Source organism: Dipteris shenzhenensis, chromosome 9 (genome assembly GCF_047967505.1).
Source record: "Dipteris shenzhenensis isolate YYH24624 ecotype China chromosome 9, Dip_SZ_1.0, whole genome shotgun sequence".
In the NCBI taxonomy this organism is placed as follows: Eukaryota; Viridiplantae; Streptophyta; class Polypodiopsida; order Gleicheniales; family Dipteridaceae; genus Dipteris; species Dipteris shenzhenensis.
In genome coordinates this window covers 44,802,486-44,821,106 of record NC_141604.1, presented here as the reverse complement: position 1 = coordinate 44,821,106, position 18,621 = coordinate 44,802,486, and the positions used below count along the sequence as shown (strand labels likewise).

Here is an 18,621-nt window from a genome sequence, read left to right as displayed (position 1 = left end):
AAGAGCCAAAAAGAAAGGATTGGGGCTGATAGTGCCATCTCAATCCGGTAGAAACCTCCGAGAAAAAGGGAGAACCCCTCCAAACTCGAAGAAATACAGTCCTCCTAGAAGAGGCTGCCCGTGAAGGGTCCTGCATGCTAGCCCATATGGCTATCAAAGTGTGAACCGTGTCAGTCCAAATACCCGTGAACACCTGTGATGGGTGTATCTGGGTGCCATCCAAGGCCTCTGTACATCTGGCTCTCCAAATGTGCCAAGAGAAAATGCTAGCCAAAATCTCCCAAGAGGTGTCCACTGAAGCATGAGAAGCTTTTAAGGGAGTAAGTGGTGCATCCTGAAGAGAGCAGGGCTCTATCACCTGCCGGTGGACCCAAGAGTGCCCAAGAAGAAGGCTCACCCTCATAAAACACTTGGGGCCCAGTAAGGGATAACCATGCGACCGAGTCCCAAGTCATAAAGAAAGGGGACGTATGAAAAATGTTGAGTATCCGAGCAACCCCTTTCCAAACAGTCCTCGCCTGACTATAGTCCCAAAGGCAATGTCGCACTGACTCCTTTGCAAAATGACAGCGAGGGCAAGTGGGATCAGCCCCAAATCGTGATCTCCACAGGTTCACTGCAATCCCTCCATGAATAGAAATCCAAAAGAAAAGAGTGATCTTTCTATTTCTGAGGGATTTCCAAAGCCTCCTCCAGAAATTCCTACGTAAATCTGCGGTGATGAAGAAGCTGTCCCAATGGGGGGCTCTCGAGGGAATCCAACCCCTACTGCTCAGCTGAAATCTCCTGGCATTACCAACCGTGAAACAAAAGAAGGAAATCCCCCTCTCTCGGTGCCCATGATCTATCCACTCCCACTCTCCTGGGTACCACTGCAAGCACCTGAAAGGTATACCTCCATATAACCACAATCTCTAAGATCCCAGGGCCAAGAGCAGAGGGTCGGGGTCTAAGTACCACTGCAAGCCCGCTCCATGGTCCACAAAACCAGCAATCCTGACAGGATGAAAGGCAACCTCTAGAAGAATATCATCCGTGGATCTAGAGAGTATACCTCCATCTCCAACGTCAAAGACCAGTGCATCTTCCCCGAGACCTCGACGAGCGATCACCTGTAGAGGAACTGCTGTCCTCGAAAAAGCTCCCATCCAAGTGGTGGAAGTAATAGGCATATCAACTGTCCATTCCACTGGGATGGTTGCATCTATCTGCTAAATCTTGCATGCTACCTCTCTGAGGTGACTCACAGACTGTAGTCTCTGATCCTCAGGTAGCCTGATAAATGCCTTCCAGGTGCCTACTGTGTAGGCAGGGCCTCTCTCCCATCTAGACCACAGCATGTAATGGGAAGTGCCCAGTGGTCTGCCATGCTCATCAAGTATACTATCATTCCAAATAATCGGCTGCCTATCAATCTCTTCGAGGGTAGAGGGCGGAACCCTTCGAAGAGTGTTCCTGAAGCTCCCCCAAGCTTTCAGGATGGCAGTCATGAGAGGAGAGGCAAGAGATTTGAGAGGAGCGGAAGTAAAAATCCAGCGAGGGCTGTCCACCCAATCATCTCCCAAGGTAGGTGTGCAAGCTTGAATGCGTCCAAAAAATAAATCCTTCCAAGGTTCCTGGCCAGGCGTGAGTCCCCTCACCACCACCTTACAAAGCAATGCCCTGCACTGCAAGTCCGGGCCAATGATATTAAGGCCCCCTTCACATGTAGGGAGAATAATGGTCTCCCAGGCCACCCTTGCTACAACATCTGCCATGCCATCAAGTCCACTCCGTAAAAAATTCATGACTGGTCTAATGAGCTGAGTGATGCAATCCCTAGACCGGCACCAGCCAGAACACACAAACCAAGCGGTGGCCAAAAGAACCTGGTTCACTACCACAACTCTAGATGCAAGGTCAGGTTTGGTTGAGCTCTAAAAAATGAGCTTTTTCCTTATACTCTCTAGTACTGGGGCAAACTGATGTGCTGGAGAGATGCCCAATCCTACTTGGCATCCCAAATATCTGACAGGAACACCCCTCTGAATCTAGGAAAAGCCAATGTCAACTCCCCAGCCTAGAGTGTCCTCATCACTGATCCAAAAGCCAAAGGATTTATGCCAGTTAATGTGTGCCCCTGCAGCTGAGCAAAAGATAATCCAAGGCTGTCCGAAAAGAATCAAGTGATTGCGAAGAGGCCTCAATAAAAATAGCAGTGTCATCAGCCAACTCACAGTCAAAAAGCTCCTGCTCTTGTCTCAAGGGCACAATCTCAGCCCATAAAGATCAGCCTGAGATCTAAGGAAGATACTCATAGCTTCTGCCACAAAAAGAAAGAGGAAGGGGGGCTAAAGGGCATCCCTGACGAATTGACCTGGAAATCTGAAACCTATCACCCCTTACCCCTCTGATCAAGACTTGGCTGTGGGCTGATCTGTTAAGGGAGGCCACCCCTCTAATCCATGCATCTGAAAATTCAAATTGTAGAAGAGTGCCCTCAAGAAAACCCCAATCTACTCTGTCATAGGCTTTCTCAAAGTCCAAGAGTAGAACTGCCAGCCTCTGCCTGCTCTGCATAGCCCACTCTGTGGCTTCCCAAAAGGAAAAGATATTATCAAATATGCTCCTGCCATGCACAAACCCTGTCTGAGTATCATGGATGAGGTCGGGAAGAAGGGGCTGCAAGGGATGAGGTGTATGAGTCCCTCGGTCAGTGAATCAGGCACCTCACCCAAGTCCCAAATGCCCTGCAAGGCTGAGGTAATATGATCACCTATCATGTCCCAAAAGGCTGTAAAAAAAGATGGAGTAAGACCATCGGAACCAAGGCACTTGCCCTTATGAAGGGCAGAGAGAGCAGTCCTGAACTCTGTGTTGGTAAAGCGTGCATCAAGTGAGCATATCATCTTTGGTGTGACCAACACAGGTAAACTCTGCCAAACTACATCTCTAGCCACATCTCTGGCCTGTGTGTTAGGATCTGCAGAAAGAAGGGAGGCATAAAAATCTGTCGCTAAGTGCATGACGGTATCCGGATGAGACTGCAAAACACCGTCAGAGTCAATAAGCTACCTAACACTCTCTCTACTATGTCTGGGACCAAGTGCAGAGAAAAAGTGTTTATTGATTCTCCCTCCCATCTGTATCCAAAAGGACTCCTGTGCATGAAAGGCATACTCTGCTCTCTGATCAAGCAATGTCTGCAAGTCAGCCCGTGCAGTAGCAAGGCGCTCCTGTATCCAAGCATCTGATGGTTGTCTCTACTCCTCCCTCTGCAAGGCTACCAACTGCCAGCGGATACCAATCTCCCGCCTGAGTACCTCACCTCGCCTAGCACTAGTGACAGAGTGATAAAAGTCGCTGATACTGGCAAGTGCTGTGGCCACATGTGAAGGATCGGCCACCCCCCCCTGCAAGTGAGAAACCCAGATCTCCAAGACTACCTCTGTGAGAGTCTCATCTGTGTATAAGGCATTGGGGATCCTAATGGTGTGAGACCATCCTCTCAGATGGGGCTCTAAGATAGATAAAACTACTGAAAATGGTCGGAGGTGGAAACACCAGGTGCAATGCAAACTGTCCCCCCTCTATCAAGAGCCCAGTCATCCACATAGAATCTGTCAATCCGAGCATGGATAGGCATCTGCACCCTACGGTTTGACCACGAAAACAAAAGTGATTGAGACTGAATATGAAATGCATCATCTGACCAAACATCTCTGCCACTGAACCTGAACAAGAAGGCATCCCAAGCTGCTCTCTCGAGGGAATGAATACCACCTTCTCTGCCCCCTTACCTGACTTGGAGCAATCTTTGGCATCCAGTTTGTGTTCCTGAAGAAAAATAATGTCTAAGGAACCACCTGACACACCTGGATGGAGCTAATTCTTGATCAGCTGTCTGCGACGACGATGAGGGATGCCACCCAATCCTTGTATATTCCAACTGGCTATCCTCATCGGCGGGAGGAAGCGGGTTGGAATACCTCATCCGACTTGGTGGTGGAAAAATAACCCTCCATGGGAGCTAACCTCTTGCCATACACACGAGGTCCAAGGGGAGGAAAGTCCACAGGTGAGAGAGAGAGAAAGATCTCTCAATAGCGATGCCGATAGTTGGCTCTCCGAAAGTGGAAGGTACAAAATCATTATTTGGGAGGTCAGAGAGGTTCTCAAGAGCAGAAAAGGAGTTCTGTTGAGCCAGTCCTGGGGAGGGGGTCTGAAGGATTCCTACCGAAGCAGGGAGAGAATGTAAGACCCCCTTCCCTCTATCCACGGAAGGAGGCACTTGTATTGGAACCTGATCAAGAAGTGTTGCGGACGAGGTGCCAACAACCTGGGCTGCTGAGGGAAGTACAGCCTGATCTTGGGGTGGAGTGGAAGAAGGCTCCTGAACACTAGGCTTCCAGGCGTTAGCCTCCCGAGGCTCCAAGGGGGTAGCCTTTGAAGCGGTGGAAGTATGATCTGAAGTAGAGGGCCTAACCCACCGTGGGCTAGAGGTGGTGTGGGGTGCAGGAGGGACTCGAGAAACCCTAGGAGGAGGGCCGTGTCTGAGGTGGTGTCTAGGAGTGGTAGGTCTTGCTCTTGCTCTCTGTTGTAAGCTAGTATGAGCTGGTTGCTTTCTGGGCCTTTTTTTCTTCTTTGGGCAATCTCTGGCGAAGTGCCCCGAGGATTTGCAAATCTTACACTGGTCGTGCCGACCTGCAATCTCAAATCTCTGATAGAAGAATGACCTATCGGGTCGCTGTAGCATGATGTGGTCATCTGAAATATTAGAGTCCTGGACAATGACCCTAACCCTGGGTACCCCATCCATCCTGACCGCCTTAGCAGTTGAAGAGGGCTCGCCAGGAAGAGGGGGGATCTTTGCTACCACACCAAACCTCTCGCCAATAACTGAAAGAAGCCAGTGATGAACTGAGGGGAGACTAGGGAACCTTATGAAAACAGAAACTCCCTGCTTGTCCTCTTCAACTAGGTCAAAGCCCAATTGAAAGGAAAACAAAAAGATCCTCCTGTAGCCTAGAAATAGAAACCTAGCCTGTAGCAAGTCTCTCGTGACGTCTGGGGAATCTAGGCACACCTGAAAGAAACCTTGTCCCAGCAAACGAACATCCTTAAGGTGGGGGGCGAGCTCATGGGGAAGCACTACAAGCATCCAATCTCTAGCCTGTGATCTGGAGGAGTGTGAACCAAAGATGTGTGTGAAGAGAGTCGTGGAACACTCATGCTCCAAGTCCTTTTGCAAACTGCTGTAGCTCGTCTTTTGAAAATGTGACAGTTCTCACGGCAGGTGTGTGCGGTACGGATTGACTGAATGGGTGCCCATTCGTCAATCGAGGTGGAGAAGGCCGACTCAAACACCAAAAAACTCCGTCCGCTTTCCTGATGCCCAGGAGACCCCCAAAAAAATGGGGATACACTTGAAGGGAGAGGGTGAAGGAAGGAGGGAGAGAGGAGAGAGAGCAAGTCAGCAGAAGAAGGGGGTAGGTTGAAGGAGGAGGGAGGTTGAAGAAGGGGGGAGCTGGAAGGGGGGAGAGGGAGGGCAGCAAGGGGGAGGGAGAGAAGGGAAGGGGACAGCAGGAGGAGAGGGGGAGGAGTGAAGAAGAGAGAGGGAGGGGAGGAGAGAGGAGAGGGAAGGGGGGAGCAGACAAGCAGCGCACAGGGGGGGGGGGGCGCGGGAGCAGCAGCGGGGGGGGGGGCAGCGTAGGCAACAGCGGGGGGGGGGGGCAGCGGGGCAGCGCAGGCAGCAGCACGGGGGGGAAGTTGTTACTTGGATTGCCCTTCCTATTTACTTGGAAGTTCTGCAAGTTTGTTCAACAATTATGTTCTTTACAAGATATCCTATTTCAAACAGGGATAAATAAGTAAACGGAGGATGAGGAGAGTACTATACATCAAACCAAAAATCCGTTTTACAAATTATCCAACTAAAACCATCTAAATCTATGGAGCAATGTGAATAATTGTTTCACAAGATATATCCAATTCCTCTTATTAGTTGTTCCATGTAAGTCTTAGTTTAATGGTTTTGCAACATAGAGATTAGTGAGCAGGATGGAATCACCTGTCCTTTCCAAAACTCAAATGTCCGGTACAGCAGCCTAACAGTATAGCCATGAAGTTCAGGAGTATTGCTTAAAACAACCAGAAGAGTATGTATCAACTCATTTGAGATATATACTCCTGCCTAGAAAGCATTAAGAGATATTGTTAATGAATGGATATGTAACTGTAGAAAATTTAGAATAATCACACCACGTAGTATTTTTCCTTACAAAAAACATAGAATGAAAATGAAGAAACAGATACACGTGTTGTTTTGAGAATAGGGCCTCCAGTGAGAAAAAAACCCCTATTAATTAATTAGTTGGTGTGGGAGAAGGGGGGAGGGCTTGAATTAAATAAAGGGGGGAGGGGCATTAAAGAGGGAGGGATGTGTGAGATTGGGGAGGGGGGACCACTTATGAAGGGCATTAAAGAGGAAAGGGGGGAGAGGGATGAGGGAGGATGTATACTACTATTATAAGGAAAGGGACATATGATATTCCTTTATAGCTTAGTAGTAGGTCTCACGCTTGGGAAAAAGAAGGTTTTGGGTTCGAATGTTTTCTTGAACATTTAGGGAAGCCCCCCTTGGACATAGTCAATGCATAAAATAAATCAAGCAGTGGAGAATAATATGGGTAAATTTCATCTTGATTTCTTCATTTACATAGCTTCCTCTTGATTCTCTCCCCTTTCAATTGTACGCATAGATGAGTTTAACCCCAAAACTAAGTCACACTAAAAAGCCTCTCACAGGCAGAACAGCTTGCAGCCACACTTCAGACCATCGCTCTTCTTGTCTTTCTATACTCCTCTAGCGCCTCCTTTTCCAGCCGTCAGCCCATCAGCCTCCTCGCCTTCCTCCTTCCTTCACCCAAGTAACTTGCTGCACCTAACCATCTGGAAAATCATGCCACTTCATTACCTACAGCCAGGAAATCGTGCCTCTACCCGCTTCTGATCGTGCCCTTTGCTGCCTGCTTCTTGGTTGAGTTTCAAGGCCATGGAAGGCCTCAACTACCCGATTAAAAAATGAGAGGTACCAGCTCCAAGATAGTGCAGTCAACAGCTTCAAATCTGGGCCTGGAAGTCATGCCAACAAACTGCAGTTCAGCTCAAGCTCGGACTGACCTCAGAGACAGGTTCATATCTGCGTGGTACACCTCAATTTTCAAGTCAGGGGAAGATGTAAACGGAAGCTCCACAAACTCACCATATGCTCCAAATCTTGCACCATCTTCAGCCTCAATTTTGTGCTTCAATAGGTTAATTCTCGGAAGGCTAAGCTCCAAGATAAGAATGACTGGAATTGAGAAGAACCTAGCAATGAATAAGAGAGCTGCAGCCAAGCCATCATGCTCTGTTGTACAAAGATCATCTAGGACCAATCACTTGGCTCTCAGGCAATGACATGGTCACAAGGATGACATATTCACCCGGTTATGACATGGTCACAAGGATGACAGTCACATGGAGGTGACATGGTCACAAAGATGCCATAGTAACCTGGAGAGGACATGGTCACCAAGATGACACAATCACATGGATACATGGTCACGAGGAGGACATGTCACCTATCACCCAAGCACATGGCCATGCATCAAGGGTCTTCATGTCACGCAGTCCACCTCTGCCAGATTGATAGGTGGCACGGATGCTTCATCCGGCAATGCCTTTTCAGATACAATGTGGAGGAGTTATGACGCACTGACTTGGCACAAGCTGGCCGTTGCAGAAGACATGAAGACACTCAACGGCGGCAGGATGGCTAAGGATGAGAGGACAGCCAATAGGAGGAAGGGGGGAGATTTCCTGCAGGGAAGGTGAGGATGAAGAGGGGAGATGAGGATGGGGATTCGTTCAGCATTGTACGGGGATTGAGAGGGGGAGGAGAGGCTAGAGCTGTGAGCCCGCCTGTTGTATTGCTATCTTGGATCAGTGATCTCTTCTTCAGAGATATTGGTGTACATCACCTTTCATTCTATGTTATGTACAAAACGGCCTACGAATGCTTGGATTCATGAGTTCCTTTCTGCAACAAGGGTTTATCATTAGGTTTTGCTAGATTAAAGAGCAAAGTATGCTTTCATGCTCATGAGTCCTTTTGGATACAAATAGGGAAAGAGTTGATAACCATTTTCTCTCTACGCATGGCACCAGGCATGGTAGAGAAAGTGTTTCTCAGCTTGTTGACTTAGATGGGATTCTATAGTCAGATCTTGATGCCATCTTTTCCATGGATACAAGTTTTATGTATCCCTCCTTTCAGCAAATCCTGACAGACCTACCAAAGATGATGCCAAAAGTAGATTTTGGCATAGTATTCTAGCATTGGTGAAACCAGATATGAGATCTCACTTGATGCACCTTTCACCAATCTATAATTTTAGGACTACACTTCTTGCCCTCCAAAAGGGAAACTGCTCGGGTTCAAATGGGTTGACACCCCCGTTTTTAATTCCTTTTTAGGACATGATTGGGGATCATGTTGTCTCAACCCTACAAGACATTTTTGGGACTCTGGTATTATGCCTGATTCATTCACAGGGGTCCTCATTCAACTTATCCCAAAAGGGGGCTGCAGAAATTTAATTTCTCAATGGAGGCCAATTACTCTCTTGGACACCTTTTATAAGATTTTGGCCGAAGCTATCAATCTGTGCTTGCAGCCCATACCTCTTCCATGATACGAAGACAAGCTTTGTTCATGGACAAAGCATCTTTGATAATAGGCTTCACCTTGGGCTATGCAAAGGCCGAAGGCTTGCCATTCTACTCTTGTATTTTGAGAAAGCTTACGACAGAGTAGAGTGGGGTTTTTGGGAGGGTACTTTTCTATGCTCTGGATGTTCAGATGCCTGGATTAGAGGGTGTTTCCTCCTTGTACAAATCAGCCCACAACCATGTGCTTATTAGAGGATAAAGGGAAGAGAGGTTTCAGATTTCTAGATCCATTCATCAAGGATGCCCTCCTAGACCCTTCTTGTACTTATGCGATGCTGAAGTAATGAGCGTATTATTGAGATCTCAAGCATATATTATTGGGCTGAGACTCCCCCTAAGATAGGATGAGGAAATCTTGGATAGTGAGCTGGAAGATGATACTGTTGTTTTCATGGATGCCACACCACTTCTTTTTGGTCAGCCGATTTATTTTACCATGTGGCAGGTGGACATATTAATGGGAATAAATCCAATTGCTTTTGGATTAATGATCAGGACACTCCAAGTTGGGGGGCTGATTTTGGTTTCACTTGGATTCAGAGGGGTGTTTCTGTCAAATATTTGGGCTGCCAAGTTGAAATGGGCATCTCTCCTTTGCAACAATTTGCCCAATGCTAGTGAGTATCAGAAGGAAACTTCTTTTCTGTAGTTCATCCACACTTGACCTTCCTTCCAAGGTGGTGGTGGTCAACCAAGTACTGCTGGTCACGGCATGGTTTGTTTGCGCTTGTTGTGCCATTCGAGGGACTGCATCACTCAGCTCAAAAGGTCAATAAGGAATTTTCCTTGGAGTGGGCTAGATGATTCAGTAAACCCTAGAGCCAGGTTGGCTTGGAAGACTTTGATCCTACCCACGTGGGAAGGAGACCTTAATATAATAGATCCAGACTTGCAAATTATGCAAGGTGGTGGTCAGAGGACTCTTGCCAGGATATGAATGGATTTTTTCATTATCCATACGGCCCTTCCCCTTCCACAGGTGAAGATTGGATGGAAAGGAACCTTGGAAATATTTTTTCATTATATGCATACAGTCCTGCTCCCCTTCCGCAGGTGGAGATTGCATGGATTGGAACCTTGGAAATATTTTTTTCACTATATGCATACAGTCCTACTCCACTTCCAAAAGCGGAGGTTGGATGGATAGTGGATATTTACCTCAGCCCATCTCATGGCTCCTCCTCCTCAATACTATCCTAAAAGCTTTGGCCAACATCAGGAGTACTCTTCAAATAGTTCCCCCTTCCTCTCGAGAAGAGATTGATAGGCATCCTGTCATGTGGAATCACTATAGACTTGATAATCATGGCATACCATTTGGTACTTCTCACTACATACAGTGATCTAGATGGGAGAGAGATCCCTCTTCATCGGTGGATTCTTGGAAGGTCTTCAAAAGCCTTCTAGATGATCGCAGACTCTAGTTAGTACTACAACTCAAAAGAAGTGCAGGAAGAATCTAGCAAAGTGATGTAGCCATATCCTTGGATTGGGTTCTTCCATATGACATGCCTCATTCTCCGTCTACTTGGCTTGGGGCTTTTACGAGATCAGGGATCTTACTTCAGGTTATAGGACTAGGAGGATCAGATGGGAATGCCTTGGTCTTTGATGTTCATTCTGGAGATAGGTTATCCAAAGCTATGGTAATATACTTATGCATATTGCATTTCAGGCTATCACGGTTGTAGTCATGTGAAGTAGTACTTTTTGGCTTTAGGATGGTATCCAGACCCTAACCCGGGTCATGTTTCCTTGGGCTCATGGAGGCTTTGGCTCTATGAAGGTGTCCCCATAATTGCAGTGGGACCCCAGTTGTAGTAATGTGACGTAGTGTTTTTTGGCTTTAGGATGGTATCTAGACCCTAACCCAGGTCATGTTTCCTTGGGTTCATGGAGGCTTTGGCTCTATGAAGGTGTCACCATAATTGTAGTGGGACCCCAGGGAGTGGGAATGCATTGATGCAAGGCATTGCGAGAAGAGCATCCCCTCTTTTTGATACACGGTTAGTAATGCCAAGAGATTTCAGCTCAGCCTTAGAGGATGTAAGCCCACTAGAGCTCCTCATGGGAGAGTCAACACTTGAAAACAGACTTTTGGAGCAAAGCATATATGCCCAAGATGCCACTTAGCCTGGAGTTTGTTGGACATTGTGTTTGGGGATGTAGAGAGGCCAAAAGCATTTGGCATGGAATCATACACTTGCTTTACTTGAGGAGAGTGACAGAGTTGTGGCTGAGATCAGGCAAATGTTTCTGCCTACCTATTATACTGAGATCATGCACGACCAGCTATGTCTGGCACTTAGTGAGGAAATGACAAAAGTCAGGGGATGACATGGTCACAAGGATGGCACAAGTCAAGGGATGACATGGTCACAAGGATGACACAAGTCATGGCGATGACATGGTTGCAAGATGACACAAGTACATGGTCATCATGATGGCATAGTCACATGGGGACATAGTCCTTAGGATGGCATAGTCACATGGGGACATAGTCATCAGGAGGACATATCACCCAAGCATATGGTCATGCGTCAAGGGTCTTCATGTCACGCAGTCACGCTCTGCCAACCTCTACAGACCTGACTCATTGGTGGCATAGATGTTCATCTGGCGGTGCCTTGTTAGAAACAGGGTGGCTGCAGTGGTGCACATGGAGTAGTTACAAGGCACCGACTCGACGCAAGCTGGCCATTGCAGGAGACATGAAGAGGCTCAGCGGTGGAATGGCTAAGGATGAGGGGACAGCCACAATAGGAGAGAGGGAGGGGATTTTCCATCCGAAAGGCAAGGGTGAAGAGGGGAGATGAGGGGTATGGGGATTCATTCATCATTGTATGGGGATTGAGAGTGAGAAGGAGAGAGGCTAGAGCTACAAGCTCGCCTATTGCATTGCTATGGTGTATTGCTACTGTTGCATTGTTGTGGATGAGTGATCTCTAATCTCTATTCAGAGAGCCTAGTGTATGAGGATCTCTTCCTTCTATGATACACACTTGTTCGCAGTGTGTTCTTGTCTACCACTTTCTCCGTTATCTGTTATTAGCATTGTTCCTTCTTATCCCCTTTCTGGGTTTGTTCTTTCTATTCTAGTACACAGCAGTACTCAGCACTCCGTAACATCTTAGACTAGTGTTGTGTCATAGGTTCACGCATCACACAGTGTAGTGCAGCTAAGGTAGAGCAAGCAATTTCATCGAAACTCTCATCGATCTAGACCAACAAGATCCCTGGTGGTCAGATCGGGACTTTGGAGAAGAGGAATAGGTCAAATAACAGAACACAATTACAAAGTCATCTTCGACGGTGATGAATGCACTATCAGAGACAAATCCAAAAGATGTTAGCTAGTAGCAAAAGGTGTCAAGGAAAGACGCTTATACAGAATGCTAGCTACAATACCAGATAAGCATGCCATGTCAGCTCAACTGCAACAGATGCCACTATCTACAAAATGACACAAGAGATATGGTCATGTCAACTTCAAGTACTTGTTAGATCTTAGGAATCAAAATATGGCAATTGGGATTCCGAAGCTACAGTTTCTTGGAAAGGTTTGCGAAGCATGCTGCTTCGGCAAACAAAAGCGAACCAACTTTGTCAGAAGTACCTCTCGTGCACGAGGTATTCTTGATTTGATACATACAGATGTATGGGGTTATGCCAAGACCCGCAGCATCAATGGTTCACTTTATTACTTGACTTTCATCCATGACTACAGCAGATGAACAAGATAGAGGAGAGGAACCACAAATGGTGGAGGGTTTTGAAAGCTTGACCTACTTGTTGGATCATGCTGACCAAGATGAGGGTGAAGCTGTCATCTTAGATTGTATGGGTGCCTTGGGCTCCTTATCTGTTAACATGGTGGAACTCAGTTCTCCAAATCATGGTGGTGACCAGCCTCCAAGTGAGAGGGACCAGCAAGCAACAAGCCCTACTACATCTTTGACCCCTGGTCTAGGTGAGCTTGCCTATCACACGATGCCCTTTGGTCTCTGCAACAATCCTCACATGACCGCGGGATGCTCAAGCAGACACAAAAGAGTAAGAAGAAGTCCTCTACTAATGCCTCTTCTACTTCTCAACCAGTCTTGGAGACCACATTAGCATCATTAACTCCATCCTGGTTGAGGGAAGTAAGCGGGGACTTCTCCCTGGAAGAGACTCCCACACATGCAGGGTTGGGTGAAGGAGCAACCAGCCACCCCACATCCAAGCGTTCCCCAGGTGGATCAGGCACGTGATTGGCGATACCTCAACATCGAGATTGAGGACGGCCCACTACACTTGAAGGTAGCAAGATGGGTCTGGGAGCATGAGTATCTTCTTTCTGCTTTAACTGATTTTTTCAAGAAATATGTCGACGTATTTGCTTGGTCCTACAAAGATTTAAAAGGAGTCCCTACTCAGTTCATGGAGCATTGCATCGACCTATACCCAAAGGCAGATCCTGTGATCAAAGGCCCTTACCGCATGAATCCTAATTATGGCAAGGCGGTCCAAGCTAAGATCCACAAAATGGAACAAGCTGGGTTAATATATCCCGTGGACTACTCGGAGTGGGTCAGTGGAATTGTAATCTTGCCCAAAAGGGAGATGGGCAAGCTTCGGGTTTGTGTGGACTATCGCAATTTGAATGCCGCAACAAGGCAAAATAGGTTTCCCCTCCCCTGCACTGATAGGGTGCTGGAGACAGTGGCTTCATGCTCTGTACTCCTTCATGGATGGGTACAGTGGGTACAACCAAGTTCAGGTCCGAGAACAAAAGATCAGTTGAAGACCACCTTTATCACCCAATGGGGAACTTATGCCTACAAGATGATGCCTTTTAGTCTCTGCAATGCCCCGGCAACATTTCAGCGACTCGTCAACAAACTCTTCCAAGAGAATATTGGAAGGTTCCTAGAGGTATTCTTGGATGATTTTTTGGCTTTCAATGGTAAGAACGCCTCTCACCTAGACCCTGCTGTGCAAACTAATCACATCAATAAGTTGAAATGGGTTTTTGATAAGTGCAAAGAAGCCCGCTTGTGCCTGAATCCTAACAAATGCTTTTTCCTAGCATTGAGAGGGGTTCTCTTAGGTCATATTGTGGTGGTCAAAGATATGACCACTGACCCAGCTATGGTGGAGGTGATTCTGACCTTGCCCATTCCTCGCACACCTCACGAGGTCAAGTCCTTTTTAGGACATGTGGGTTATTATCACAGATTCATCCGGTTCTATGCCGACATATTAGTAGCACTGATAGAACTCCTCCGTCAGGAACAATCCCTCCTTTGGTCCACACCTCAACAATTGGCATTCAATAATCTCAAGGATTGTTTAGTGAAGGTACCCATCCTACGGCAACCCCAATGGGATATTATTTTTCATGTCCATGTCGATGCAAGTGGGGCGGCCATTGGTGCAATATTAGCTCAACCGGATGCAGAGCACAAACTGGACCTGCCTGTTTACTCTGCCAATAGACAACTCAACTGCGTAGAATGCAACTATAGTACTACGGAGCACGAGGACCTAGGCATGGTTTATGCCATGACAAAGTACCAGCACTACCTCTTGGGCAGTAAGTTTATTATCATCACTGATCATCAAGCTCTCAAGTACTTGCTGAACAAACCCACACTTGGGGGTAGATTAAGCAGGTGGATACTTCTTTTTCAAGAATTCGACTTTGACATTGTCGTGACGGCAGGATGTTTGCACCAACCTGCAGATCATTTTTCACGGATTTCTTCAGTGAAGCACCAACAGGGGTGGAGGATGAATTGCCAGACGCGGGCCTCTTCGGAGTGACAGTGACAAAGGATGGTTGCTTGTTTGCAGTGGACTCCATTCCACCGTGGTATGCCAACATTGTATAGTTGTTGTCCACGGGTGAATTTCCTAAAAGGCTAACCCCAGCCCAAAAGAGAAAGCATATCATCCAAGCTTGCCCCCTTCAAATTGATTGCTAGACAGTTGTACAAGCTAGGTAAAGAAGCTAGGTAAAGACCATATCCTTCGGCGGTGCATGCTCCCTCATGAAACATAGGCCATTCTTGATGAGGCTCACTCAAGCATGGGGAGTGGGTGGTCATATGGCCCCTGAGGCCACTGCTTGGAAGATGATGTGTGCAGGATTGTGGTGGCCGAAGTTGTTCCAAGATTGCTATGCTCATGTGCGCAGTTGTGACTCATGTCAACGAGCTGGCCTACCAGACGTGAGTACCTTCCCCTGAAGCCTTTCAGCCCTGTGCCTCCTTTCTATAGATGGGGTTTGGACTTTGTTGGACCCATCTCTCCTGCCATTGGAAGAGGGAACAAGTACGCCTTGATTGCCATAGACTATGGCACCAAATGGGTTGAGGCCAAGGCTGCAAAGGCATGCACCGCTCAAGTGGTAGCTACTTTTCTTTATGACCAAATCATCTCAAGGTTTGGATGTCCTGTAGAATTGATGAGCGATCGAGGCACCCACTTCCTAAATGATGTCATTGCTGACATCACCACCCAAATGCAAATAATTCACAAGACATCTAGTTCATGTTACCCTCGCACCAATGGCTTGTTGGCTGAGAGCTCCAATAAGACCATGTGTCTTATCATGACACGATTGTGTCTTAATTCTCTGAAGGATTGGGATACTTTGCTCCCTGCAGCTCTTTTTGCTTACAGGACCGCATATAAGGCCAACATTGGATATTCCCCATTTCAATTGGTTTACGGGCTGGAGGCGGTTATGCCTTATGAATTTCATATGAAGACTACTAGGGTCATTGCTGAGATGGATAACAACTTGGAGGCCTGCACCCTTGAACGGCTGTGGGATCTTGAAGCCTTAGAAGAGCACCGATGAGAGCCCGTCCTTGCAGAGGAAGTTTGGCAGAATAGACAATGGGCGTGGCATGACAGGAACCTCCATCGTTTGGTTCTCTTGTATTCCAGCAAGTTTTTGAAGCATAAACCTAAATTTGTTAGTGCTTCATCTCCAAACTTCTGCCTAGTGGCGGTGTGTATTTGGCTACTTTGACCGGTATGGTGCTACCAGCCCCAGTGAACGGTTCCAGGGTGAAGAAATATCAACCTTCATAAACGCTTCTCGAGGAGTTTGTATATACCCTTTAAAAAAAAAAAAAAGTTTGGCTGTTCACTTTGGCTTTCTGTAGGTTTCACTTTGTCCTTTCTCACTACATTTTTTAAAGGCATTTCTTCCCTTCATGAAATGTCATGGGGTGTCGGAGGGTTCCTTTAAAGCTTCACAAGAGGTTTGTAGCAGGTGAAGGCATGTTTTACTTACTTTATGCTTACAAGACTTGGGTCATAGGTCATACCATGACTCAATCACTTGGATCAAGGATGCATGCCTTGGGACATATGTTCTATCATGACTCAATCCCTTGGGACAAGGTTACAAGAATTGGAACAGGCATTAGTTGGAACTAGACGCAAGTCAACCACAAACTTGTGCAATGTCTCACATCTACACTCAAAGAGACAAGGGGCGTGGTAGTATCAACACTTCCTCACTTTTCTCATTTTCTCTCTCTAGACACACTCTCTCTCTAAACGCACACTCTCTAGAGAACTTTTTTGTACTTCCTCTCTCTCGACGCACTCTCTCTCTCTAGTTGCACTTTGGCCCAAAAAAAATCCAATTTTCTCTCTCTAGATACACACTCTCTCTCTAGAGCTATTTTTCTCACTTTTTCTACCTAGATGTATACTCTCTCTAGACATGATTTATCTAGAGCACTTTTCTCACTTTCTCTCTCTAAACACATACTCTCTCTCTACACTCACCCTCTCTTCACAAGCCAGCTTCTCTCTCCTGTGCACAACCACCTTCTCTCTCCTATGCACAACTCTCTCCTCGTGCACAGCCACCTTCTCTCTCATGTGCACAAATACCTTCTCTCTTCTGGTGCACCACCACCTTCTCTCTCATGTGCACAAACACCTTCTCTCTCCTGGTGCACCACCACCTTCTCTCTCATGTACACAAACACCTTCTCTCTCCTAGTGAACAACCCCCTTCTCTCTCCTGGTGCACAGCCACCTTCTCTCTCCTGTGCACAAACACCTCTCTCCTGGTGCACAGCCACCTTCTCTCTCCTGTGCACAACCACCTTCTCTCTCCTATGCACAAACACCTTCTCTCTCATGTGCACAAACACCTTCTCTCCTGGTGCACAAACACCTCTCTCCTGGTGCACGACCACCTTCTCTCTCATGTGGACGACCACCTTCTCTCTCCTGGTGCACAACCACCTCTCTCCTGTGCACGACCACCTTCTCTCTCCTGTGCACCACCACCTTCTCTCTCCTGTGCATGACCACCTTCTCTCTCCTGTGCACAACTGCCTTCTCTCTCCTGTGCACAACCGCCTTCTCTCTCCTGTGCACAACCACCTTCTCTCTCCTAGTGCACAACCACCTTCTCTCTCCTGGTGCACAACCACTTTCTCTCTCCTCATGTACAAAGACCTTCTCTCTCCTACTACAAAAGGACATTCTCTCTTCTGGTGGTACAAAGGACCTTATCTCTCCTGGTGGTACAAAGGACCTTCTCTCTCCTATTGCAGAAGGACCTCTCTCCTGCCTTGCAAAATGACCTTCTCTCTCCTGGTGGTACAAAGGACATTCTCTAACCTGCTGCAGAAGGACCTTCTCTCTCCTGCTTGTAGAAGGACCTTCTCTCTCCTGGTGGTACAAAGGACCTTCTCTCTCCTGCTGCAGAAGGACCTTCTCTCTCCTGCCTATAGAAGGCCCTTCTCTCTCCTAGTGGTGTAGAAGGACCTTCTCTCTCCTGGTGGTGCAGAAGGCCATTCTCTCTCCTGGTGCAGTAGGACCTCTTCTCTCTGTGTGGTGCAAACAACCTTCTCTCTCTCTCCTATGATTCAAAACAACTTTCTTTGTCTTGGGTGAAAAGGACAGGCCATGTTTTTTAGCTTTGTCCCTTAAGGAAATTCGTCATTCTAAACTTCCATGCTTGGAAGTTGTTCTTGTCAAGCTTTTCAGTGACAATCTGTGAAAGAGCATCAGACACCATTACAGAACACTGCAAAAATATTCTGTCACTGCAAAAAACACAACTTCTGTCTCACAAGGGCAAATCTGCAAAACTGACGAAAGTGGTATTTGACCACACAGTCACTTCCTAGTGACGATTTTGCATCAACATGCAATAAGAATGATTCTGTCACTCCCAATATCTCTGCGCACAGGCATACGATGTAATTCTGCGGTAACTTTTCACCAACCTGCAGAACAGTGGTCGCACAACAAAAACAGGGCACTTTTCTGAGTGCTTGTGGAAAACTTCCACCACCAAAACAGCGGGCCCTAAAATGGCCTCGAATCAAAAAAATAATGTCACCAAGGGCTTCACTCTTTCCCGCAGCATATAGTGCCCTCTCGCCGCACTGCGAAGGGCGTCCCAATCTGAGACAGTGCACTCTTGCACTTTCCGGCTGTGCTACCTACAGAGATTTGCTCCCAAACTCGAAAAAGGAAAGCAACACTGATCCTCTTACCAAGACACCGCGAACTTGGTTTTCTTTCTTGAGCTCCTTACCACGAACTGAGCTCTGATACCATGTGAAGAGAGTAGGAGAGAAGTAAGGAGTCTCACTTGCAGCTTTCTCACATACACAATGGGGGAATACACACAAAGGTGGAGGCTGAAAATAGTTTTCCTCTTCTTAGTTGTAAAGCCAAAAGAACTCTCTAAGTACAAAAGTAAAAGGTGAACCCTATATGTGGGTCTCAAACCAAACTTAGCTAACCTAGGTGGCATACTAATTGAGCCACTAACTAGAGTACATAAAGATAGCTGTCATCCAGCTATTATTCATGGGCAGTGTACCAACTGCA

General features: G+C 47.0%; 1 protein-coding gene across 1 annotated transcript in view; it reads right to left on the bottom strand.

Annotated features, from left to right (window-relative positions):
* LOC147898702 (AP-1 complex subunit gamma-2-like) overlaps window positions 1–18,621 on the bottom strand; it is a 248,603-nt gene that overhangs the window by 62,500 nt on the left and 167,482 nt on the right. Inside the window, exon 10 of the mRNA XM_087379135.1 lies at window positions 6,050–6,172. Within this exon, the coding sequence (XP_087235261.1) occupies window positions 6,050–6,172 (123 nt within the window). The remainder of the gene's footprint in view (window positions 1–6,049; window positions 6,173–18,621) is intronic.